Raw genomic sequence first — 24226 nt, 5'->3', positions numbered from 1 at the left:
TGGCTTTATCTGGAAGAAACACCATAAATGATGGCCCTATCTTTCACTTTCAGAAAATTTGCAATAAGGCACAATTCTTAAGCTGTTTTTCATTTTTTTTTTATTGCTGTTAATTCAAGGAAAAAATGTTGCATAAAATCCAATCTGTTCTAGAAATATAAGTGGCCTTTCCAGTACATAACATTTCAAATATCAAAGTATATGGTAAACATACAAATAAGGAGGAGGTGACATACCTCCTGTGTACAGTACAGTATCTGAAATCATAAAATAAGTTCCATAAGGTACAACCAGCAGGTGATCCACAACGCGCTCCACACGTGGCTAACCGGCACTCTCACTTGAACAACTCAACTGCAGCTTAACAATTAATTTAATAATGTGGTCCAAAAATACCCAGATCAAATAAAATATATTTACTCAAAATAATTTCCTTTACTCAAACTTTTTCTTTCTAAATTAAAGCTTTCATCTAGCCCGTCACACCCCTTCCCCCCCTTCCCCATAACCCCACCCCTGAAAGTTTCAAAATGTACATTGGTGCTATAAATATAAATGCTACTTAGGAAGCAGCCAATTAAGCTTCTTCAAGTTTTTGCTTTTGTCTAGCAATCCATTAGGCTTCTGAACCCAGAGCAGACCCGGCGCTTCCTCTGTGGTACGCCAGAGTTAGTGCCCGCGACGGGGTCCAACCAGTGGGCACTCACCCGAGGCAGGGGCTCCCGGGGCACATGCTCACTGCCGGGGCGCGGCAGTCACCAGCACGCACACCCCCGCTTCCAGATAACCCCAGTGCACTTTAGGAAATCAAAAATTACCTGGAAGCAATTTAGTACATAGATTGGCTTTTTAAAAACTCATTTTTCAACAGCAGCATTAAACTTAGTGACATGACACTGACATGATTAATACCATCTTAACACACTTGGAATTTCAGTCTTTCACATTATAATCAAGCAGAGTGGTAAACTGTTATAAAAGTGACTTGGCTACGAGAGACAGGGAACAAAGACCTGACTTTGTGGAACCCCACAGCTCTGTTCAGACTGTAAGACCACACACATCTGAAACAACGCAACACTGTAACAGTTGGTACAGGACAAGGTAGTGTGTGAGCGGGACTGGTGTGGGAGGCATGTACAACCGGCTGACATCACTACAAACACAAGCACACGGGGACCAGCACACCACTCGTGCCAGCAGGGTGGCTCTGCTCTGAAGCAACGGGCCAGGAAGGGCTGATGGAAGTCAGGAGCGTTTCTGGTGATGTTTTCCATTTTTGTTTTTTTAAAGAACGCCTCTGTGTGTCTATTTCATGTGTCCTATTTTTTCAACTTCATATGGTGTTGCCTGTTCCTCTTGCTTTCATTCTGATTTGGACAACAAGTGCCATGTGTCATTGTGCGCGTGGGATGCTGTTCACGGTGTGCACACACACAGCGTGGGGGCTCTTGTCTCCCACTCGCCCTTGATTTACAGCAGAGCCTTTATGAGTGGGGACAGAGACACAGCTGGTCACCCGTGCGTAGCCAGCAAGCGTGGAGGGAGCTGGCGAGAAACGTGGAGTTTAGGGAGAAAGTAAGAAAAGCTTGGGGAAGAAGCAGTTTTTTTTTTTCCAAAACCATGTGACTGTCACCAGTGTTATAAAAAAATCAAATACACAGTTTTAAAGATTCAGTAAACATTGCACACAGCAAGTATTCAGTGTAATAAACAGCGCGCGGCACCGTCTCCCCTCGGAGGCCGCATCGGGAACCAGGAGACGATGGGCTTGGGGTACCCCGTTCATCCTTGTTTTGGACATTGGTACAAGAGAAAGGAAAAATCCCAACTGCATAGAAATCTAGCAAATGTATAGACAAAGAAACAAACCAAATACCTTTCCTTTCCTCCCCTCCACACCCACGCCTCCCCACACTCCAGGGTATAAAGTAGGAAGCTTTACTTGGTTCAGTCTGCAGAATCCAACGGATCACTAGGAGGGGGGAGGGGAGGTGCGTATCTCAGTCTGTAAGTGCCTAAAACGGGAGAGACAGAACTGCTAAGTCACCGCTTACACGACCCACATCACACCGCACAGATCCCAAACGGCACGCTCTCAAAGGCACCCGCCTCAGTGCTAGCACCACTCTGAACAGCAAAGTTCCTTCTGAAGACTTGAAGTTTGTGCTTCAAGTTCAACCTAGAGCTGTCAACCAGCTTCTCCTTTTAAAATGCCTAATTTATGTATTCCCACCTCCAGACTGCTCCCTAAGAAAGATCTGACTCGGTTACACAGGCCAGATGCAAGTGGAAAGTGACAGCTGAGGTCAACACTAAATTCTTCAGCACTTCACTCATACTTCATGAGCACTGTCTTTTTTCCTGGTGGTAATATTAAAACTGACTTCAGCTCTCCCAGCTCGCAAGCCCCAGCTGACTACTCAGCTGACTACTCAGCTGACTACTCATTTACTCAGGTAAAATGCAACAGAACCTGGAATTTCTCTCGGACCACATGCGGGATGGAGAACAGTAGAAGGGAGACAAGGCTGGCCAGGAAAGCACAGCCACTAGGCCCTGACCCCTCAGATGGCTGACAGACGGCTGGGTGGCTTCGTTAGCTGTTTACTATTTCAAACTCTGCTTACTCTGCGAAACAGGAGTGTAACTTTAAAAATAAAAAAGTGTTGCAAGCAAAAGATCTAATGTTAGAGTGCAAGTTCCCACAGACGCCTCGCAAAGTGCCTTTTGTTTGTCTTTTGGTTAGAACTAGAGTCCTCTGAACTCCCTTGTGCTAGGCCTACACTAGGGTTCTCTCCTCGCATTTATGATGTCAGTGAACACAATCTCCATAAACACACACATCCACACTCGGCTCCTTCAGCACCCAGGGGCTCACGTGATCACTAAGGGAAGGAAGGAGGCCCGGGGGAGCTCAGAAACAAGTCCTGTGGGAGTTAGCGGGATTACCTTGCTGATTGGCCTCCATGGACGACTGCTTACAGTCCTGGGCATAGTGTCCGCTCACACCACAGTTGTAACACGACACAGTGGCATTCTTCTTGGGCCCCGAACCGCTGGCGCTGGCAACTCCATTGGGTGCTGCATAGACAGGGTAGAACCTCCCAAATCCTGCCATCTGCTGCAAACCATAGCTGGCCTGGCTCCCCATGACTGGGTCATGCACCAGTCCGTTTGCATATGGAGTCTGAGGCAGAAAAAAGGGAAGTTGGTTTCCATTGCTCTGATGTGCTTGGCTGAGGTAGCTGCCATTGCAAATGGATGGCAGGGTGAAGAAGGACGGGACTCGGTACATTGGCCCGGGCACTGGGTTGGGGTAATAGTAACTGTTGAGCTGCAGGTTTCCATTGGTCCCACAGCTGCACCTGCGCCCACAAGAGCCACAAGGACCCGAGCCCATCTGCTGCGGCGCTGGTGGCACCACTGTCCCGTTAGTGCTTGAGCTTCCCCCGGCGCTGATGTATGGCGTGCTGTCACTCTGCGCGGTGCTGTGGGTCAGGGCGGGGCTGGGGCTTGGTGCCGGACCCGGTGTGTGGGTGGGAACAGCAGCAGGAACAGTTGCCTGGGCCTGGCTGAGGCCTGCACTCACAGGCTGTGCCGACGTGGCGGCTGGGTTGAGCACGCTGGAACTTGGGGTGGGGAGCACGCTGGCAGCGAGGGGCGAGCCCGGCAAGGTGTAGGGAGCTGGTGGCTGGGCAGCTGAGAGGCCAGCTGCTGGAAGAACTACCTTCACATTGGTAGGCTGAGGGGCTGTCCCTGTGCTTCCCTCAATTTGAGGCACCATTTGATTCAGTCCTCCCACTGGGGGTGCAGACTTGGTGATGGGGTCCGTGGCAGTCACAGGAGATCCTGGGAAGCCCCCAGGGCTATGGACATGAATAAAGGCAGTGGTTGGTGATCCGATGCTCAGGCTTGCTGTTGGCTGTTGGGGGATATTCACCGTGCAATTCTCAGCAGATCCCTGTGGCGGTGGTGACTTTAGCCCCTGAAATGGTGGGTGCAATGTGGGAGTGCTCCCATGGGGAAGGAAGGTGGATGGGGTGGGTAAAGGGGGAACCAGCAGGTCACGGTGCTTCTCTGCTTCTCCAGTGGGGGCTGTGGGCCCCAGGATTCCCACAGGTGCTGCACTGGCCGACTCCCTGACTGCAGAAATAGCTACAGGCCTGGGCACAAGCATGCCCAAGGTTTTGCCGTCAGTAGATTTGGAGACAGGAATGACAACTTCAGCTTTTGGGGCACCATTGTGCATGACACAGTGTAAAGCTGGCATAAAAGGAATGGGAGGGTACTTGGGTGAGCTTAAGGGATCTTCTAAGAGGTTTCCATTCGCATTTCCTAGACCAGCAATCTGAACAGTTGGCTTGACGGTGACAGTCTGGTTGACAGAGCCATAACCTGTGAACCTGGCTGTTGATGGATTCCCAGAATCCTCAGAGTTGCTGTCTGTGTCTAGAGAAACACATGAAAACAGGCATCGTTAACGCCTAGTCAACAGCCAACTCCCACCTTTCCCACTAGAATTTCACATTGAGCTAAAATTTACTAGTATGTAGAATGTGCTCTTTCCAGGTCCCCTGACTCTACAAATGAGTTTTTAATTTGGGGTCATCATGACAACGCCTGGTCAGCAGTGAAGACCCCTCCATCTGCAGCAGAGTGCACGGCCTGCACCTTGGCTCTGGTTCCTGGCTCCAGTGGCCTGCATACATATGGAACCTGCGAGGTGGCCGCGAGCTGGGCTGAACCTGGACTCGCCCCAGCTTCTGCAGGCATCCAGGAAGTGGAGCACTGCATGGGAGGTCTCTCTCTCAAAAAAAAAAAATCTGTATCTATATATCTACAGATACAAAAATACAAGCAACAAAAATCTAAAGAGAGACTGAACAAAGCAAAGTATAAAACATACCTATTTAATATCTTGTTACTAAGTGTTAGGTACTCTTTAATGCTTAATTTTAGATAATCCATTTGAGATTTTAACTCTACACTGCCAAATCCAAGGTTTTCAGTTCTTAAAAGAAAATCAAGACAACATTTAATTCAAACTTCTAAAGATAGTGAATGAAATTGTTAAGAATGTAATATTCTTACTTAGTATTTTAATAGAAAGAAAATTTTTAAATTTAAAGCCATAACACACAAACCGGCCCAATGGCAGACACAGAACTGGAAGGCACCTCTTTCTCCTGCAGCACTCCTCTCACTCCTCGACACACTAACATCAGCTATGGTTTTCCTGGATTTTCACACTGATGCACAGGGCAATGCACTGTGAGGTGGACATAGTCGACACAGCTAAAAACAGTAACTCTTCTAAAATCTTTCTGCTTAGACATAAGCTGACTCAAATTAAGCGTCTTAGAATTGTATATAGGAGCTATACTGAATCTGCTACAACTTACTAAAAATCTAAAGAAATATTTAAGTTTATTAAGGTTAAAAACTGGATTTTTCAGTTTAACATGTAAATCAGTTTTGATATGACACTAAAAACAAACTAGTCTTCCTGGGAAAGGATAAACGAAATCTACTTAACATCACCACATGCTGATGGTGTGATTCATGCCAGCTACTGTGTAGCTAAGGGCCGAGAGCAAGTGGGGAATGGCTCCAACATGCACTTCTCCTAACAGATGAGCAGGCCTAACTTCTCCTAACAGTCAGTAGGCCTGCTGGTAGAATCATTATGTGCACCGGCTAGGTCTGGTGTCTGGTGTGATGACAACATAGCTGCAAAGCAGAGACGAAGCAGCGCTGTGCCCCAGCTCCCTAACACACAAGGTGGTGGCCCCGAGCTCCAGGACAGGGGCATTAGGACTGACACTGCCTGCCAGGAGGGACAATACATTATGCCCAAGATGCTGACCCTCACATGTTGTCAACACGTGCAAAGCAAGATGCCCTCATTCAGCAGTACTGAGTTCAGAGATCTCACTTCCAGACCCAAACGGCAGAGGAAAGGACCGCCAATGACCTACTTTTCCCATAAAAGCAGTAAAAATCCTGGCAAAATTAGCTAAAGGCTTGCAGCAAATTGCGAAATGTTTGGTCATGCAAACAGAGCCTCAGAGAACTTTGTCTTAGTCCTAGCCCCCCCACTTCTCCAGCTCTAACAGTCCCTCACCCACAGCAGCTATGAGAATCAAGGGTGGCAGGTCTGCAAGGTTCCCAAGGTCCCCAGGGCTGACGTGGTGCCAGGGATCCAGTAGCCTGAGTGCTCTGTTCCTTCACAGGTTCTTAAGCAGAGGACATGTGTCAAAATTACTTAGTAGCATCAGAACACTGGAAATAAGATGTCCCCAGAGGGCTCTCAAACACTCCTGGCAATCTAGAAGGCTACATCCTCATTGTGGCTACGTGTACTTCCAAGGAAGACTGGAGTTTCTGCACATGGAAGAGTAACACACACAGAAAACAGTAGCTGGGAATGGAACTCCTACCTCTCCACTAGTTCCATCAGTGTAACATGAACTAAACAGACAAGATGATAGAAACTGAAACATAGATTGAAGAAATCCCTATGTTCTAAAGATACAAATTTGGTTTAAAGTAAAAGCAAAAAAAAAAAAAAAAAAAAAAAGTACACCCAAGAAGGACCTGGAAGATAGCTGGAACGGTTTTATCTTTCTATTGCCATATACATTCATTTGCAGAAACATGAAACTCCTTGTCTTAGTTTGAAACAACTACCACTCCCTCCACCCAATCCCCTCTCCCTACACCCCCTCCTAAAAAGCAAACCTCTGTCTTTCTCTTCTTCACTTTCAAAACTCTCTCTTCCATCACGTCGAGGACTAGAGGGAGAACTGTAACTCTCTGAAGATGTTTCTCCACATGTGTCATGTCCAGATCCGATGTCCAAATTCACATCTAAAAAGAACAAATCTTAAAAACTCATGCTAAGTAGTAAAATTCACAAATGTAACCATTAGAAACTTATAGTAATAAATGTTTTTGGTCAGTTTTCTTAAAAATCAACCTATGAAATTTTTTCCTTTATCTATGTGAAAACTAAGTTATAATGATAACAGAAAATAATTTATAAATATGTATTTAAAGGCATAGAAGTCTTAATGCCTTAAAAAATCAGGACTTAGGATTCTTTATAGGGTCTGCTTATTAATATCACTGGTTCAATAATACCACTTTGAGCCACTTTCTAAAGTCAAAATATTTTAATTCTTGAGACTGTTAGAAAATCTAGTCTTTAAAACTTTAGCTCCAGAACAGAAAGGACTGCTCAAATGTCTGTTCAATTAAAATTATAGGGCCGAGCACTTAAATAACATTTAGCTGTCTGTCTTCTAAATTAAGTAGCCCTCTGTTCTGCCCACAGCCAAGCCAAATAGTGAGGTGAGAGTAAAGTTCAATATGTGCTACGATCATTCAGCTATAGCTGCTCTGAGAACCTAAGGAGAAATTACTGGAATCTGCAAGAGTGGACATCCCTACTCCAGCCCAGACTTAGCAATTTTGGGCCTGTTCTTTCTGTAAGCCCCAGCAGCTAGCATAGCTTCTACCTTACAGCAAGCATCCAACACATACTTGGTGCATCTATTTCCATGTAAGGAATTCTAGAGGGTTCTTAAGTTAGTAAAAAGGACTCCTCTGGTAGAACCAACAAAGGTGCTATTGATTGCCTGAGCAAAACATATGCTTAAGACAAGACTTTGTATAATGAGCAGTTTAGTTGTCTAATCTTTATCTCATGAAAAGGATACATTTCAGTGCTAAGATTGCTAAGATGGCCTAGTCCAAGTAAACACTGGATCAATGCTGAAGAAAAATAGTGCCATGAAGAATGCAAACATTGCTGATTCCTTTGAGGCAACTAATTAGATGCCAAATGGCCCAGGGAAAACTGCTCACAATCTAATACGGTTACGAGCAAAGTGGCAGCAGAGTTCATGGACCACTTCTACAGAAATGTATGTATATGACTTTGCCGATGTAATTTTCTCTGAGTAACAGCTTGTGACTGCCATCCCAGCGGGACTAATGGACCCACCTCACCACCACTGGCTCTCTGTAGACCACCTCATGTGCCATGGCAGCCAAACAAGCTGGCATTGACCAGAAGAAAGAAAAGAAGCCAAAAAACTGCAGCACACATGGAAATCATACCCACTAACATTTCAAGGAACACACGACAAAATCCAAGGATTCAGAGAAACAAAGATATTTTCAAATAGAAATGATGGACTAAAAGGGAACTATATGGGAGTGGTGTATACTGAAAGTTAAGATAGTAACATTATGGAGGAATCTTTGAAACATCACAGAGCAAGCGTCAGAATGTTTTTCCCCATTTGGTTTAACTGAAAGGCAAAATTACAAGAAAGAGGAACAGACTTTTCATCAGCTAGCTCACTCCCCAAATGGCTGCAATGGCCTTATCCTGGTCAAATTCAGGAACCAGAAGCTTCTTCCACATCTGTCATATGGGTGCCATGCTGAGGCCCAAGTGCTTGGGCCATGCTCCACTGTTTTCCCAGGTGGATTAGCACAGAGCTGGATTGGAAGTGGAGCAGCTGAACCTTGAACCAGTGTTCATAAGGGATGCTGCATTGCAGGTGGTGACTTAGCCCATTATGCCACAATGCTGGCCCATTGTTTCTTTGTTGTTGTTCCCCTTAAACGCAGTTCTTTGGACCCAATAGCAGGTATGGCACTGCCAGCAATGCTGACATCCCATATGGGCACCACCAGTTCAAGTCCTGGCTGCTGTACTTTTGATCCAGCACCTTGCTAATGTGCCTGGGAAAGCAGAGTGCTTGGGTCCCACCACCCATGTGGGAGAGTTGTGGGCTCCTGGCCAGACTGAGCTAGACCAACCTCGGGCATTGTCATCTGGGGAATGAACCAGTGATTGGAAGATCTCCTTCTCAGTCACTCCCTGTCACTCAGCTGCTGAAATAAATAAATCTTAAAAGCAAACTAGTTCTTTCCAAAACTTCAAGACAATTTTTACACTATGCTGATACACTAATTATCAAATTAACATGCTGAATTACATTTTACAGAGGTAAATACAGAACTATACTAAACATAATTTTCTTTGAAAATTCAGAAGAAACAAAGATTCAGAATTGATTCAGAATTAACAAAGAACCTTGTAACTCAAAACTTACGTGATCTGCCAGAGATTTAAAAGGTGTGGAAGGTAAGGAAGAAAAAATAACAGAGGATATTCCATAAATTGCCCTTATTTTAAATAGATTTACATGCTTTTATCACGTCCCAAACAATCAAAGGCCTTACACATAATTAAGGTGACAAAAAAAACCCTTAAAACATTAAGTCTCTTCTAAGAGTACACATTCTAGTTATTTGTAATTATGAATGAGGTTTCAGAGTTAAGAACTTGCAGATAAATCACAGGTGACAGAATCACATTTAATATTTGGGTTATCTAAGAAAGCTGGAGATTTTTGTTTTGCAATTCTTTCTGGTGTCACAACTGGCACCAGCAGATCAGGGTGGGAGGTGAGGACCAGAGCAGTGACAGTTCCTGCCAGTTGCCCCAGGCCACCCACACATCTGTCTGCAGAAGACACACCAAGCTGGGCTGTGCTGAGGACAGATCGCCTTCCTAGGAGAGACACCACAGAAAAGCAAGGCGAGGGATTTTGCTCCCTTCGGTAGTTTTTGTTTTGTTTTGTTTTGTTTTGTTTTTGGGGGGGGGCAAATGAATATACTATTACTTGAAACAGAAATGCTAAAATAAATTTAAACAATACATATTTTAAGCTAGAATATGGATTTTAAGTATCCTAACAGCCTAATAAACAGAAGGATCCAATACTTTCAGTGTCAATACAGTATCTGCATTTTACAAGCTGCTGCTCTAATTTAAGAAAAACTCAAAATGTATTATCTGACTACTAGTGCCTTCTTAGTTAATATTTCAAAGGGAAACTAACAGAGTATTTTTTAAAGCTGGAATTAGTATACAAATGATCCTCATTTGACAACACGATGAAGCTGTACAATGTGTGCTCTATTCCATTATTATCCATAAGCATAAATAAATACAAAGCAGTGACTACAGATAAAGAATAAGATATAACCTAACCAACACTGCTAAGGTTTTTTTTTTTTTTTTGGTATAATACTTGAAAATTAAGAAATAAAGGGAAAAAAGAATTGGAATGTTATTACAAAGTTTATGCTATTAGTCTTAGAATAGGAAAACAGAACTACACTGAACACCTAACTGCTTGATATTCGCTAAATGCTTTCTATATGCACATTTAATTCTTACAGTCTGGTGGCAGACATTATTCCTGTTATACAAATGAGAAAATGGAGAAACCAGAGAGGTGAGAAGCCTCACAATAAAACAAAGGGGGTAGCCCAAGCTCCAAGCCCATAAGCAGGTATCTGACCAAGTCCCTGGGCTTGTTCTGGAAACCAGGGGCTGGAAACAGTACAGTTAGATGCCTCTGGCATGCAGGGATTCCAAATGACAGGAAAAGAGTATGATCTTGTGGAGGGTGGCACACACCTACAGGGGTTCTGGTAGAACAATCCGATTCAGTGTGCACCTCAGACAAGTAAGTAGCAGTACGGAAAATGACTCGGGGCAACTGGGCAGAGGCTACCCCAACCTTCAGGAACAGGGCAGATCTCAGTGTTTCTTAGCCTTCTCTCCATCAGGTACCATCACCATGGGAAATCCCGGTGGTGATGCTACAATGCTCTCCTGGAACTGGATCCTTACACAGACAAGAGGGGCTTTCCCCACCATTCTCGCTTCACTCCCCCGGCTCCTTCACCAGCCTCTCTTTAGCCGATTCACTAAGTGGACATGATTTTAAAACTTAAAATGCAACTATTTTTCTTCCATCACAATGCACACATTTTTCTATATACACATCTAGCTAGAAAATATTCTCCACGTAAGAAAGGTATTCCAGTTATTTATACTGTAGTCACAATGGAATGCACTAGTATTGGAACAAAACTTGAATGAAAAAAAGCCCCTATTTGTATGGCAGGTGCGCAGGGGACCAACTACTCTCCGAGAGGCTTGTGAGCTCTGCCTCTTAACAGCATTCTTCACTACTGATGCTAAAGGTAAGCAAACAGAAAAGTCCACAACCAATGAGCAGAAGGGGCCTTTTTCAGTGACGAAAATCTTACACCTAAAAACGACTATTTCATCTAACCACCACTGTACTGTGTTCCTCTGCACTACTAAATGAGGCAAGCACTCAGGCTTAGAACACCACTGAAGCTCCCCTCCACAACCCAGGAGAGGCAGTTACTCAATCATGAAAAAGTCAGCACCACCCTGAAAAGTGACTTAACCCAAGGGCACAGGTGCAGGCGAGATTCCCCAGAACCCGAGACATGGCCAGCCACGGAGCAGGGACTGGCCTGAGACTCAAGCTGGGAGCTCAAGGCAGGGCAGGCAAGTCCACCACCATGGCTGGCGACACTTCCTGAGCTGACTCTAGCAACAACTGCTTCACTTGCAAGTTGCTTGATGCTTTTATGTGACGTAAAAATCACAGTATTTAGATCTAACACAGAAAACGTGCTGAATCTCCTTAGGCGATGAGAACGTGAAAGAAAAATGTTCTTACCTTCCACAGGACCACCATGGGCATGCTGAGGAGCAGACACTCTCAGACCATTTATTCTGCTATTCAATCTGTTATCTGCTTTTTTCATTTTCTCCCTAAATGAAATGCACATGTTACCAACATTTTCTACCACACACCTTAAGTACAGTATTACTAAATACAAGTAAGATTTATCCTTCAGGGCCTCCAAACTAAATACACTATTTGACAACAGTTTTATCTTTATCATCCACCTATGTTAATATTTTCAACTAAAAAAGATTAAGTCCAAAACTTAAACAGAGGACACCAAACAGGAATGATACTTTGGGTCACATGAGCATGCCGCCAATCACACTGCATGCTGTCCCCAAAACTGCACTCTGGCTGAAACTTACTTTTCTATTTGTGACTTTCCTTTCTTCTTACTTATTGAAGCCGTGCTCCGCTTTTCAGCAGAATGCTAGTAAAAACAATGAAAAGACAGAGATGAAAGGCACCTTACACTTACGCAGGCATTGTTTCATTCTGCTATCAAACATTAAAATGGCATCTGCCGCTCCATGTCCTCTTTTTTTTTTTTAAGTTTTTCTTATTGGAAAGTCAAATATACAGAGAGAAGGAGAGACAGAAAGATTTTCCATCCATTGATTCACTCCCCAAAGCGGCTGCAACAGCCAGAGCTGAGCCAATTCGAAGCCAGGAGCCTCTTGCAGATTATTTAAAAAAATAGTAAGTATTTTTCTCCTAAATATTTGTCACAGAGTATGTATTCAGTGGTTCAGCAGGTGACTTAATTTAAAAATAGGTTGGAAATGAAAATGTGTTGGAATACGCAAATGGGGCTGGAATGTGTTTGAAGATGCACGTCGGGACAGCTGGATTCCTTGTCACAACATCTGGTTAGAGTCCTTCTACTCACAACCCATCTTCCTGCTCAGGCAGACCCTGGGATGAAGAGTGTGATAGCTTAAATATTTGCCCCCCATCCACCCTCGTCACGGACCTGCCTTGGGGTCCTGGCTCCCTCCTGGCTTTGACTCAGCTTAGCCCCATCCATTTAAAGCCTCTGGGGAACAGACCAAAAAAGGAGAGCTCTGACCCTACTCTTACTGACTGCAAAATAAAAATGGAATTGAATGACTGACATTCACTTCAGATTTATTAGTATTCTCCTAGAAGTTCAGTCAGACAAACTGACAACACAATTTTGCCAGCTGTTTGAAAAGAGGGCATAGGTAGTGGAGTGGGGAAACTATAATCAGATGGCTCAGATAATGGGTCCCTGAGTAGGATGGAAACAAACGACAGTTTCTTCAAATAGGTATTAGTGTATTAGCCTGTGAAAACACTATTCAGGAAAAGTTAATACTCGGATCTAAGTGCTGGCTGAAAACAAACCAGGCTAGGGAATCACATTTCCAGAGAGAGGATTCATGCTACACACGTGGCACATATGCTTCCTCACCTGTGGGTCAATACTACATGCTGAGAGCACTCCAGCCTCATCACACCCCCAATTCTTGAGAAAACCACAGGTCACAGAGCCAGCAAACTACTCATGAAGCAGTCAGTCGTGAGTGAATCATGAGAATTCACTCAAGATCAAAATGTTTTAGCAGAACAATACGGTCTTAGCTGGAATAAAACACTTAGGTATCATATTTAAAGTACACTAATCATCCATGAGAAACAAAGGATTTCACAAGCACTTAGACTGCACATACCACCTCAGTATAAAGTGTAACATGTAAACACTTCATTTCTTCTGGTCACACGGACTGACTGCATGTTTACAAATCCATAGAGTAGCAACACTTTACACAGCATCAAACACAACAAAAGCCTCACATACTTGGTCAGCCAAGGTCACACAGTGCTCTGGGTGCTGCACGGTGGTGCAGTTTTGCTTCCGCCAGTCCACCACTCCATTCTGTTCAGAGTATTGCATGGTAAGCCCATCCAATGGAGAACAATTTGTACCAATGCTGCTGTTGAGAGAAGTTTATCAAAGTGTGAAAAGTCCTCAGTAATCTAACCTGCTTTTTTATTTCAATGAAGATATTACAGTAACCCTTTCTTCCATGTATTAGTTCTGTACACAATATCTAGTGAGAGGTCTAAGGGGAAAAGTACACAGTGAGAAAAAAGCAGCCCCCATTTATGTAATCATGAATGTTGGTCACTGAAAAAAGCAGTAATATGTGCACAATCTGGTACTGACTGCAAGCCATGGTGGCTCCCTTGTAGCACTGAGGGCTAGAAAGGGAGAGGCTCACACAGTCATACGTCCACAGCAAAGTTAAAGGGTACATGACAGACAACAGAAACAGGTCCTAAGAGTTCAAGGAAAGAAGTTCTTGCCTGTGGACTTTTGAGAATTTTGGAAAAGTATTGGGAAACAGAAAAAAATAATTTAAATCATAAAACTGCAAAATATAGGGATGTTAAGAAGTCAATAAATGAGAAAATATAAGGGAACTTGGTTTGAAAAAAATACAATAAAGGAAATTATAAAGAAAAAAATTTGAAAAGTTATTTAAAAGATGGGGTAAAAATTCTACTGAAAGAACTCAGTTTTATCAGACAGAGTATCTGGAAAGGTAAGAGCAAGAAGTTCTCTAAAAATCATGAGTCCAAACGATAGATTCAGGAAGCAGAACTCACGCAAAGAAAACCACAGAACACATGGTAGGAAAACTGCTTAAACTCAGACTACAATAAGAACTTTAAAGTTATCAAAAGAAAACAGCATGTTAAGTTTTAGAATACAAAAGTTAATGCTGACACAAACAACGGATACCAATACCTTAACCAAGGGTTCCCCCTCAAAAAAGCACATGCCTAAGTGATCTCAGAGAGCATCAGAAGTGATTCCAGAAAGCAGAAGCAAGCAAGCAGAGAGAGAAAAAGCAGGAGACCAAACAGGGATCTATCACTGAAACCACAATTAGAAGCAAGTGGGACTTCAAGCTGCTGGCATCTCCCCAGATTGCTTGCCCACAGAGCCCAAGCAGGATGCCCCAGACTGGGCAGAACCCTAGGCAGGGAGTGCCCCATCAGCCTCAGGCTGGGAGCAATTGTGTGTGCTACTGTGATGGAAGCTAAACCTCACACAGGATTTTACGTTATCCGGCAGAAACCTGAGGCGCGTTGCAACAACAGCCCAGCAGGGACCCAGGCTCCTGAACAAGAAGACCAGGAGGCTGTGCTTTCTGAGACCAGCAGAGAAAAACTTCCAGCCAGCTCCAGATCCTACGAGACCACTTTCAAAAATGAAGGCAAAATACTTTCAAAGTGCACCCATTACTGACACATGTGACTGCAGGAGGTACTCCAGAGTTCTTCCGTTAGAAGAAAAATGATCATAGGTGAATGATTAGAAACAGTGTGGGACAAAGAACAATGAAGCTCAAAATCTTAACAAATACTGAAACAGGTTCCATGCATTTAAAACCACAGAATTAAAATACACAGCAGCTCTGATTTCTAAATTAGGAAAAGATCAAGGAGGTAGAGTTATCTGAAGTCCTCAGATTGTTGGGAAACAAGGAAAAGCACAAACTAACATCAGACTTGAATACATTTAAGATGTGTAGTATCATTCATAGGAAGAATTAAAGAAACCCCTAAACACTGTATAACTATCAAGACTAACAGAAGAGAAAAACAAAACATACAAAAGGAGTCAGTCAAGAAAGATGAAAAACATAAAGAAGTTGGGACAAATAAAAAAAAATTGTATAATGGTAAAATTATAGTCAGGTGCATTAGTTGTACTCATTTTAAAAAGTACAAAACCACTGACATTTTATAAGCTGGATACCTACTTCACAATGGGACTTTTCCCGGTATGTTTCTTGTGGATTAGGGAATGCTGTAACACATCTAGAGCAGAGGAAAATTTATTTTACTAAATGCTGCAGCAAAAATTAAAAAAATTATATGACGTTAGAATATACACAATCCTACTGTGCTGACAGACTGGTGGTGCAAGCTCTATTTCTTGGCACAAAAAACAGCTTCAAGACACAATAAGTTCCTGAATTACCTTCAAGAGCCTCTAAAGCATGTTCAATTTAACAGCCAGTCAGTCTTGGCCAAAGCTCTAAGTGTCCGAAATGAGCAAGCCATTACAAATTGTAGTGCTGAATTTCAGGTCGAATTTTTTTTACCGTTAAAACAAAACATTTTGAATATGCAAAACAGCACGTATCAGCATAACCAAAAGCCACACACACCCATCTCCAGGCTTCTCTGTGACATGACATGATTTGAAGGTCTCTATACCATTCACCTGTCCTTCTCAGAGAAGCTAACTAGTATTGACCTGTTGAAACAACGCAGCTTTTTAACTGCCCATCTATAAATGGCTTCATAAAATGGTGCTGCATGTTTGAGTATATTAGAAATATCCTTTATTTTCATTGCCTCCTGGTACAATTGTACCACCATTTATTTATTAACTCTACAAAGACATTTTACTGGTATTTGCTGTCACAACGCTGCTCTAAGTATAAACACTGGGCACATGTGCAACGTTCACAGGTTCAGAATCGCTGGGCAGCAGCACAGAAGGATCTCCAGAAAACATAGTGCCAATTTTCTGCCCAACACAACTGTGCCAATTTGTACTTCCATCCCTGAGCACAACAGTCCCTCCTGCTTCATATCTTTAATAACTTCAGACTTGAGAACACTTTGCCAATCAGATTAACACAAGATGAAAGCTCAGTTTTCCCCGACTCCTGGTAGTGCATATTGTTTAGTGACTGCCTCTTCTCCCATGGATTTCCTATTTGTGGATTTTGTCCATATTTTTTCTGGGATAATGTTACTGGTGTTTTCGCAGACTGACACTAAGAAGTTTCAATTTCAGATCAAGTCATTACTCACATGGAGACGCCAAATAAGTATTTTCCCATGGAGAGCCCTTTACTGCCTGGCCTGTCCTGCCCCCTTAGCCACAACTGTCAGCACCTGCTTCCCAGCTCCTCTGCCTCATCCAGCCCTGTGCCAGTACCAGATCCAACAGCAGGCTCTACGAAGTCAAAAGTTACCTTCTTCTTGACTTGAAGCTTCCGAGCTGTCTTCTTTCAAGTGTTCTAATATTTTTGAAGCCTTCAGAGAGGACTGTAAGTTATCTGCAGGAAGTATTCAATACTATTAGCTTTTCAGGAAAACTATTATGAAGAAAAGCACAGGGATTACTCGATTCCCAAGGAGGAGGGAGTGGAGGGCTGGTGGTGAACAGTACAGATCTTCCAGCTGGGACCATTAGGACACCTGAAGCCATAGCATGGAGCACTGCACTGGGAGGGCCCTGAACTGCAGAGCTGAGAAACCTCCACCAGTCAGCCCAGGGTGCTGACAAGCAACATGGTAAATGGAGCAGGCACCTGTGGTAGAAGAATTTTTTTTAATGTTTATTTTATAATTTGAAAGAGTGTAAACACGCCAACAAGCTCCCATTCACCCCATCAACCGGCTCACTCCCCAAATGTCTGCAACAGCCAGGGTTGTGACAGGCTGAAGCTGGGAACCAGGAACTCAATCTAAGTGTCTGCTAGGTGTGGCAGGAACCCAGGTACTTGAGTCATCAGGTACTGCCTCCCAAGCAGCTGGAATGGGAAGGGCAGCTGGCACTGATGTGGGACATAGGCATGCCAAGCTTGAGCCAAATGCCTGTCCTTACTTTGGCTTTTTACAGTCATCTTGTTATGGATCATCCTTTTTGTAAAGTACAGTAACAGGGTACCGATGCTGAACTACTTTAAAGATTTTTTAAGATTTATTTTTATTGGAAAGTCAGATATGTGTGTTCAACTATTTAGTTGCTCCACTTCTTTAAAGCCTAGTCAGAAGTGACATGTAGGCCCAGGGAATATATTTTCATAGCAGTGTATTACTTCCCATTTAAAAATTTTACAAAAAGAGATCAGCAGGACTGATGCCTTAACACCCCAGTCACTTAGGAGTGGGGAACAATTTTCTCAGTGTCACATGTTGACTATGGAAATAGTAATGTCTGTTCCAGGACAACAAAAGATACAACTATCAACTTTTCAAAGAAAAGTTCAAAGAAAAGGTCTGCAGATCACTCCTGACAACAATGTGTTCATGGGTCAAACAACTGAGACACACATGAATAGGATGCTAGTAACATTGCCCAAATTCTCACATCATGCACAGTCACACAGGAGACAAACTTTATACCCTTAGGAAACTATCCAGCACTGCTCATTTAACTTAAGACACTACCAGGCAATGCAAAACATATCGTCCTATTACTCACATTTATAATTCACCTGGTGAGGTTTTCTGGGAAGTCTGCTAATCTGAATTTAAAATTTAACTTTGTTTTGATGCCCTTTTGGAATGAAACAGACGTTACCTGCAGTTACTCATTAAAAACCTACTTTAGGGGGAAAAGTACTGATTGCTAAATCTTCAGCTTTAGAGCAATCAAGATTCTCTTTAATAAAAGCCACTGTCGACATTTGGACATAAGCTTGACCACAGAGCTCTGTACCTTAGTCAATGTACAAAGTCACAATTCTTCATTCTGGGATGGGTATCACTCATAGTTAAGGTGTGGACTACACTTCCATTCACACTGGAGTGCCTGGCTGCCTGCTGCTGTCAATCCAGCAAGCAGTAGCGATGGCTCAGGGTTCCTGCCACTCACCCAGGAGATGTGGACGGAGGCCTCTGGACCAGGATTTAGCCCCTAGTCACTGGGGGGACTGAAGGAGTGAGCCATTAGACAGGACCTCTTTCCTGTCCCTCTACCTTTCAGAAACATATTTAAATGTTAAATCGAATGTTTTAAATGAGGCATATATGCACATTTAGAGATACTTTAAAAGTCAACCTACGCATTTTAACATTTAATATTACTTTTTCACCTCCTTCCCTTCTACCTCAAATTGAAAACTTACAGGTGGTCTTTGCCCTTTAGGTACAGTATAAGGAAAAAAACAAGCAAACAAACAAGAAAACATGTTTTTTGCTATGGTGGCTTTGCTTAGTTAGCAGAAGTTTCCAAAGCATACATAAATGCTCCTGCCAAAACATCTGTTACAGAGGAAGGCTGAGGCAGAGGAATGTAAGATTAAGCAGCAGGCAGGCTGTCATGAATCCTGAAACAGGAAGGCAAAACTGGAACAGTGACACATTAGGAACCACAGGGAAAGCTGCTTGGAAGAGGTGATCTATGAAGATAGCAAGGAAACGGCACAAGGAAGTGAGAAATACAGAACCCATGAGAGCTGGAGCACACCAGAAAGGTGTGAGGCTGGAATCTCACACCAAGCTCTTTTCTCTTTTTTTAACCTTATTTATTTTTATTTGAAAGGCAGTTATACAGAGTGTGTTCAAAGAGAAAGATCCTCCATCTGCTGTTTCACTCCTCAAGTGGCCGCAATGGCCAGAGCTGAGCCAATTCAAAGCCAGGAGCCTCTTCCAGGTCTCCCACATGGATGCAGGGTCCCAAGGCTTTGGGCTGTCCTCAACTGCATTCCCAGGCCACAAGAAGGGAACTGGATGAGAAGCAGGGCTGCCAGGATTAGAACAGGCACCCATAAGGGATCATGACGCATGCAAGGTGAGGATTTAGGCACTGAACTATCGTCCTGGGCCCTATATAAAACTCTTGGGCCCAGCGCGGTGGCGCAGTGGTTAAGGTCCTCGCCTTGCACGCCCAGGATCCCATATGGGCGCCGGTTCTATCCCGGCAGCCCCACTTCCCTCCCAGCTCCCTGCCTGTGGCCCAGGAAAGCAGTCGGCCCAAAGCTTTGGGATCCTGCACCCGCGTGGGAGACCCATAAGAGGCTCCTGGCTTTGGATCGGCATAGCATCGGCCATTGTGCTCACTTGGGGAGTGAATCATCAGACGGAAGATCTTCCTCTCTGTCTCTCCTCTCTGTATATCCGCCTTTCCAATAAAAAAAAATAAAAATAAATCTTAAAAAAAAAAACTCTTAAAGCATTTAACAGGATTAAAAATCAAATTACCCTGAAGTGAGCGTTCTTCAGTGGTTAAGACACCACTTTGAGGCCCAGCACAATAATCTAGTGGCTAAAGTCCTCACCCTGCACGCACCGGGATCCCATACGTGTACCAGTTCATGTTCTCCTTGTATCCCTTCTCTCTGTATATTTACCTTTCCAATAAAAATAAATAATTCTTAAAAAAAAATAATAAAAATATCCCAACTTTGGATGTCCACATCCTGTACTGGAGAGCCAAATGAAATCTGTGTGTTATTCCTACTGTAGCTTCTTGCTAACATGCAGCCCAGGAGGCACAGGTGCTGGCTCCAGGACCGGGGTGGGGGCACTCGCCCCTCACGTAAGAGACCAGGGATGGCATTCTGGGCTCGCAGCTTATCTCAAGCTGCAAGATGAAAGCATTTAGTGACTGAACCAGTGGCTGCAATCAATCTGCCTTTTAAGTGAAGTGAAAATAAAAACATAATCGTAATTTTTTAAAAACGTCCCTGTGAAAACCCTGGGATATACTAAAGAATTAGACGTAAAGAAAAGAGCAAGGTTCTCTTGGTGAATTTCCTAGCCACAAAGGAAACAATGGGGCAGTTGGAAAGGGTCAAAAAGGAAGACAACCCGTCTAGTCTAGGCTGGCCTTTAAGTGACTGAAACAGAGGGCAAGTGAGAACACTCCATCGAATGTCTCATGCATGAACAGCTGGAAAGGTCATTCCAGAAACAGTTGACAAACAGGGAAGGCACCAGCATCAGCAAGACTGTAAGCCAGCTCTGCCAAGGACCTGGGGGACAGGGTAGGGCCTAGAATCTTAGTGCTCTTACACTTGGACGCAGTCTGCAACACAGACCTAAATACACCTCTTCATTCTGCAGTGCTTCTTTTGAAGTTTCCTTTTCTTTAAAAAGGCAGAGAGAACTTGTGGATGGTTCACTTGCGGAATGCCCAAACCAGCCTAGGCCAAAGCCAGGCCAAAGCAAGAGCTGGTACTCAATCTCCCATGTGGGTGGCAAGGAGGAAGTCCTGAGTCTCCTGCTGCCTGCCAGGGTTTGCACCAGAAGGCAGGTCTGAGCAGCGGAGCTGGGACGTGGATCCAGACACGGATACAGATGAGGTGCCAAGCAGGGATTTCACTGTCACTTAACTGAACATCTGCCCCTACCAGTTCTTCAACAGTTTTACTTATTTTAAGAGGCACAAAGAGAAAGAGGCAAGAGGACAAGCATGGTCCCAGCCAGTGGTTTGTTTCCCAAATCCCTGCTACAGCCGGGGCTGGGCAGAGCCAAAGCCAGGAGCCAGAAACAGTGTGGGTCTCTGAGCCGTCACTGTCACTTGCTAACACCCACATTCACAGGAAGCTGGAATAATAAGCAGAGCTGTGGAGCTGCAACTAGAACCTAGGTACTCCAGTATGGGATGTGGGCGTTACACCCGGCATCTTAACAACCAGGCCAAATGCCCGCCCTACATGTATAATTTTTTGAAAAAAAGATTTATTTTTATTGGAAAAGTCAGAGAGAGAGGAGGAGAGACAGATAAAGATCTTCCATCTGTTGATTCACTCCCCAAGTAGCCACAATGGCTGGTGCTGAGCCGATATAAAAACAGGAGCCCGGAAACTTTTCCACGTCTGCCACGCAGGTGCAGGACCCACAGGCTTTGGACCATCTTCGACTGCTTTCCCAAGCCACAAGCAGGGAGCTGGATGGGAAATGGGGCCACCAGGGAAATGGGGCCACCAGGGATGGGGCCTATGGGATCCCGATGCGTGCAAAGCAAAGACTTTGGCAGTAGGCTACGGCACCAGGCCCCAGATATAGCTTTTTAATACATTATTAAAATATAACAAACTGGTGTTTGGCAGCAGTAATACAGTGTTTTGGAATGCCTGGGTTTGAGTCCCAGCTGTGCTTCCAATCCCAGACTCTGGCCAATGAGCATCCTGGAAGGCAGTAACTGATGACCTGTGGAGGAGATCCTGAGTGAGTTCTAGGTTCCTGGCGTAGGCTTGGTCAAACCAATGCTAAGTAGGGTAGGGGGAATGAACTGAATGAAAATATCTTTCTGCCTTTCAGATAAACAAACCCAAAAATGTTATTAAGAGAAACAATTATCTCCTCACTGTATATCCTATCTCTAGAGTGACAAATCTACCCATGATGACACTGCAAAGAAAACCAAGCAGGGAGCACGGTCAACGCTGGAGGAAAAGGCAGTGCTTACTGAGGCTGTGCAGCGAGTCTGGTGACAGGGACTGGAAAAAGCTGCGTACTTTGTGACTCTGCAGAAAAGCTTGCGATGAAGTCGAAAATAGCTGCCTGCACATAAAAAAGAGACTTGTCAAGTTCAAGCAGTAAATAGCCACAGAAATTTGTTTCGATGATAAAGTAGGTTTTAGAGTCTGTTTAACTCAGATATAGACAGATATTATTTTTCTTCTTTAGGTGTAATTTCTAATGTTTCCTATAGGAAAAAGTGAGTAAAATTTAACAAGACTTACTTCAAGAATCTATAAAGTAATTTTTAATTTTATACAATCCAGTAGTAAGGTTTACACTTTGGCAAATAAATGTATTTCAGCCTATTGCCCAAGTGGTACCACAGCTGCCTTTCTGCTTTATTACCCTTATCACCTGGCTGCACTACTGAAGGGGGATTCTTGTCTCTGGACACGTGGGATGCCGAGAGTAGGAAAACACAGAACACAGTGAGGGAGGCATGGCAACAACCATATGTGATGCTACCAACTTCTGAGGCTCGGCCAAGTCACAGGCCATGTTCAATGTAAAACAACCATTATTCCAAGCTACCTGAAAACCCATTTTCCTCTGTTTCATTAACATAATAATAAGATCCAGACTGGTAAAAAAGGGTAGCGAGCATCCCAAAGTCAACTCTGAAGCTCAACACTAGTTCCACCACTCACAAGCGCTTTCACCCAATGCGTGCCCCCACCCACTGCCTCACAGAACCCCACCAATGCACTAAGGCTACAAGACTCAGTCAGCTGTGAACAAACTGTCACCCTGCTTGCCACACAGGACCCCACAGACACAGCCCTTCTTCTCTTGAACGCTTTCATGTTCATTTTACAGGTTAGTTCCTAATTTTCCCTAAACGTGTGTGACTTATCATTCAAATTAATTACATAATAGTGAAATACTCTCCCAGCAACAGATACCTCTGATGGGCCTACACTGTTTAGTCTATGAGACAACACTGCTTCCTAACACACTAATGTGAGGTAAATATTCAATAGGAGACATAGGGGAAATGAAGATGAAAATAGAAAAACCAAGACGCTAAGTAAGCAGTTAATCTAAATTTCCAGGCTGAATACCTGGAATTTCAAGCTGTGATTAAAACCCAAAGGCAGGGCCCAGCACAATTCCCAGCAGCTAAAGTCGCTGGGATCCCATGTGGGTGGCAGTTCTAATCCTGGTGGCCCTGCTTCCCATCTAGCTCCCTGCCTATGGCCTGGGAAAGCAGTCGAGGACGGCCCAAAGCCGTGGGACCCTGCATCCATGTGGGAGACCTGGAAGAGGCTCCTGGCTTTGAATTGGCTCAGCTCTGGCCATTGCGGCCGCTTGCAAAGTGAATTATCAGATGGAAGATCTTCCTCCCTCTCCTCCTTTCTGTATATATGACTTTCCAATAAAAAGAAATCTTTGAAAAAAAATCCGGCCCGGCAGTGTGGCCTAGTAGGTAAAGTCCTCGCCTTGAACCCGCCCCGGGATCCCATATGGGCGCCAATTCTAATCCTGGTAGCTCCACTTCCCATCCAGCTCCCTGCTTGTGGCCTGGGAAAGCAGTCGAGGATGGCCCAATGCTTTGGGACCCTGCACCTGCGTGGGAGACCCGGAGGAGGTTCCTGGTTCCCAGCTTCGGATTGGCACAGTACCGACCGGTGCGCTCACTTGGGGAGTGAATCATGGGACGGAAGATCCTCCTCTCTATCTCTCCTCTGTATATCTGACTTTGTAATAAAAATAAATAAATCTTTTTAAAAAAATCCAAAGGCAGAGAACAGGGTTTAGGTGCAGAGAGTTAAGTTGTTGCTTGTGATACTACTAACGCACCTAGGAAAGCAACAGAAGATGGCCCAAGTGCCTGGAACCCTGCCACCCATATGGGATACTGACATGGTGTTCCAGACTCCTGGCTTCAACCTGGCCCAGAGCTGTTATTGTAAGCACTTGGGGGAGTGAACCAGAGACATGTCAACAACCGTACACAAGTGCCTTTCAAGTCCAAAGGCCAACAGTCGAACTCCTTCCCAGTTATGTTCACAAACCAACTGGTCAAAAGCATGGGCACAGTGCTGGTGTCACGGCATAAGGGGGTTAAGCCACTGCCTGAAACACTGGCTCCCATTTGAGCATCAGGAAGCCCAGGGTGCTCCATTTCTGATCCATCTCCCTGCTAATGCACTTGGGAAAGCAAGGGAAGACAGTCCTAGTAATTGGGCCCCTGCATCCACCATGGGAGCCTGGCTTCAGCCTGGCCTAGAACCAGCCATTGTGGCCATCTGAGAAATCAACCAGTCAATGAGGGATGGCCTCTCCCACCCCCACTCTCCCAAACCCCGTTCTTAACCCTGCTTTTCAAATAAATTCAGAAAGTACAAACATATCTTCAACTTGGAACC

The 24226-nt window shown here is 44.2% G+C and overlaps 1 protein-coding gene across 3 annotated transcripts in view; it reads right to left on the bottom strand.

Annotated features, from left to right (window-relative positions):
• Positions 1 to 755: 755 nt before the first annotated feature.
• Positions 756 to 24226, bottom strand: part of ZCCHC2 (zinc finger CCHC-type containing 2) — a 49798-nt gene continuing 26327 nt past the window's right edge. For 2 of the 3 annotated variants that reach the window (XM_040985085.1, XM_040985087.1), the window contains exons 6-14: positions 21802 to 21896; positions 16634 to 16717; positions 15404 to 15461; positions 13429 to 13564; positions 11972 to 12036; positions 11595 to 11689; positions 6745 to 6873; positions 2953 to 4452; positions 756 to 2018 (exon numbers count right to left, since the gene is read on the bottom strand). In XM_040985085.1, coding sequence (XP_040841019.1) covers positions 1951 to 2018; positions 2953 to 4452; positions 6745 to 6873; positions 11595 to 11689; positions 11972 to 12036; positions 13429 to 13564; positions 15404 to 15461; positions 16634 to 16717; positions 21802 to 21896 — 2230 coding nt within the window. In that variant the 3' untranslated portion in view covers positions 756 to 1950. The remainder of the gene's footprint in view (positions 2019 to 2952; positions 4453 to 6744; positions 6874 to 11594; positions 11690 to 11971; positions 12037 to 13428; positions 13565 to 15403; positions 15462 to 16633; positions 16718 to 21801; positions 21897 to 24226) is intronic. The other variant, XM_040985086.1, reaches the window with a different exon arrangement.

Source organism: Ochotona curzoniae, unplaced genomic scaffold, assembly GCF_017591425.1.
Source record: "Ochotona curzoniae isolate NIBS_2020 unplaced genomic scaffold, NIBS_Ocur_1.0 contig_43, whole genome shotgun sequence".
In the NCBI taxonomy this organism is placed as follows: Eukaryota; Metazoa; Chordata; class Mammalia; order Lagomorpha; family Ochotonidae; genus Ochotona; species Ochotona curzoniae.
This window is presented reverse-complemented; position numbering and strand designations above follow the sequence as displayed.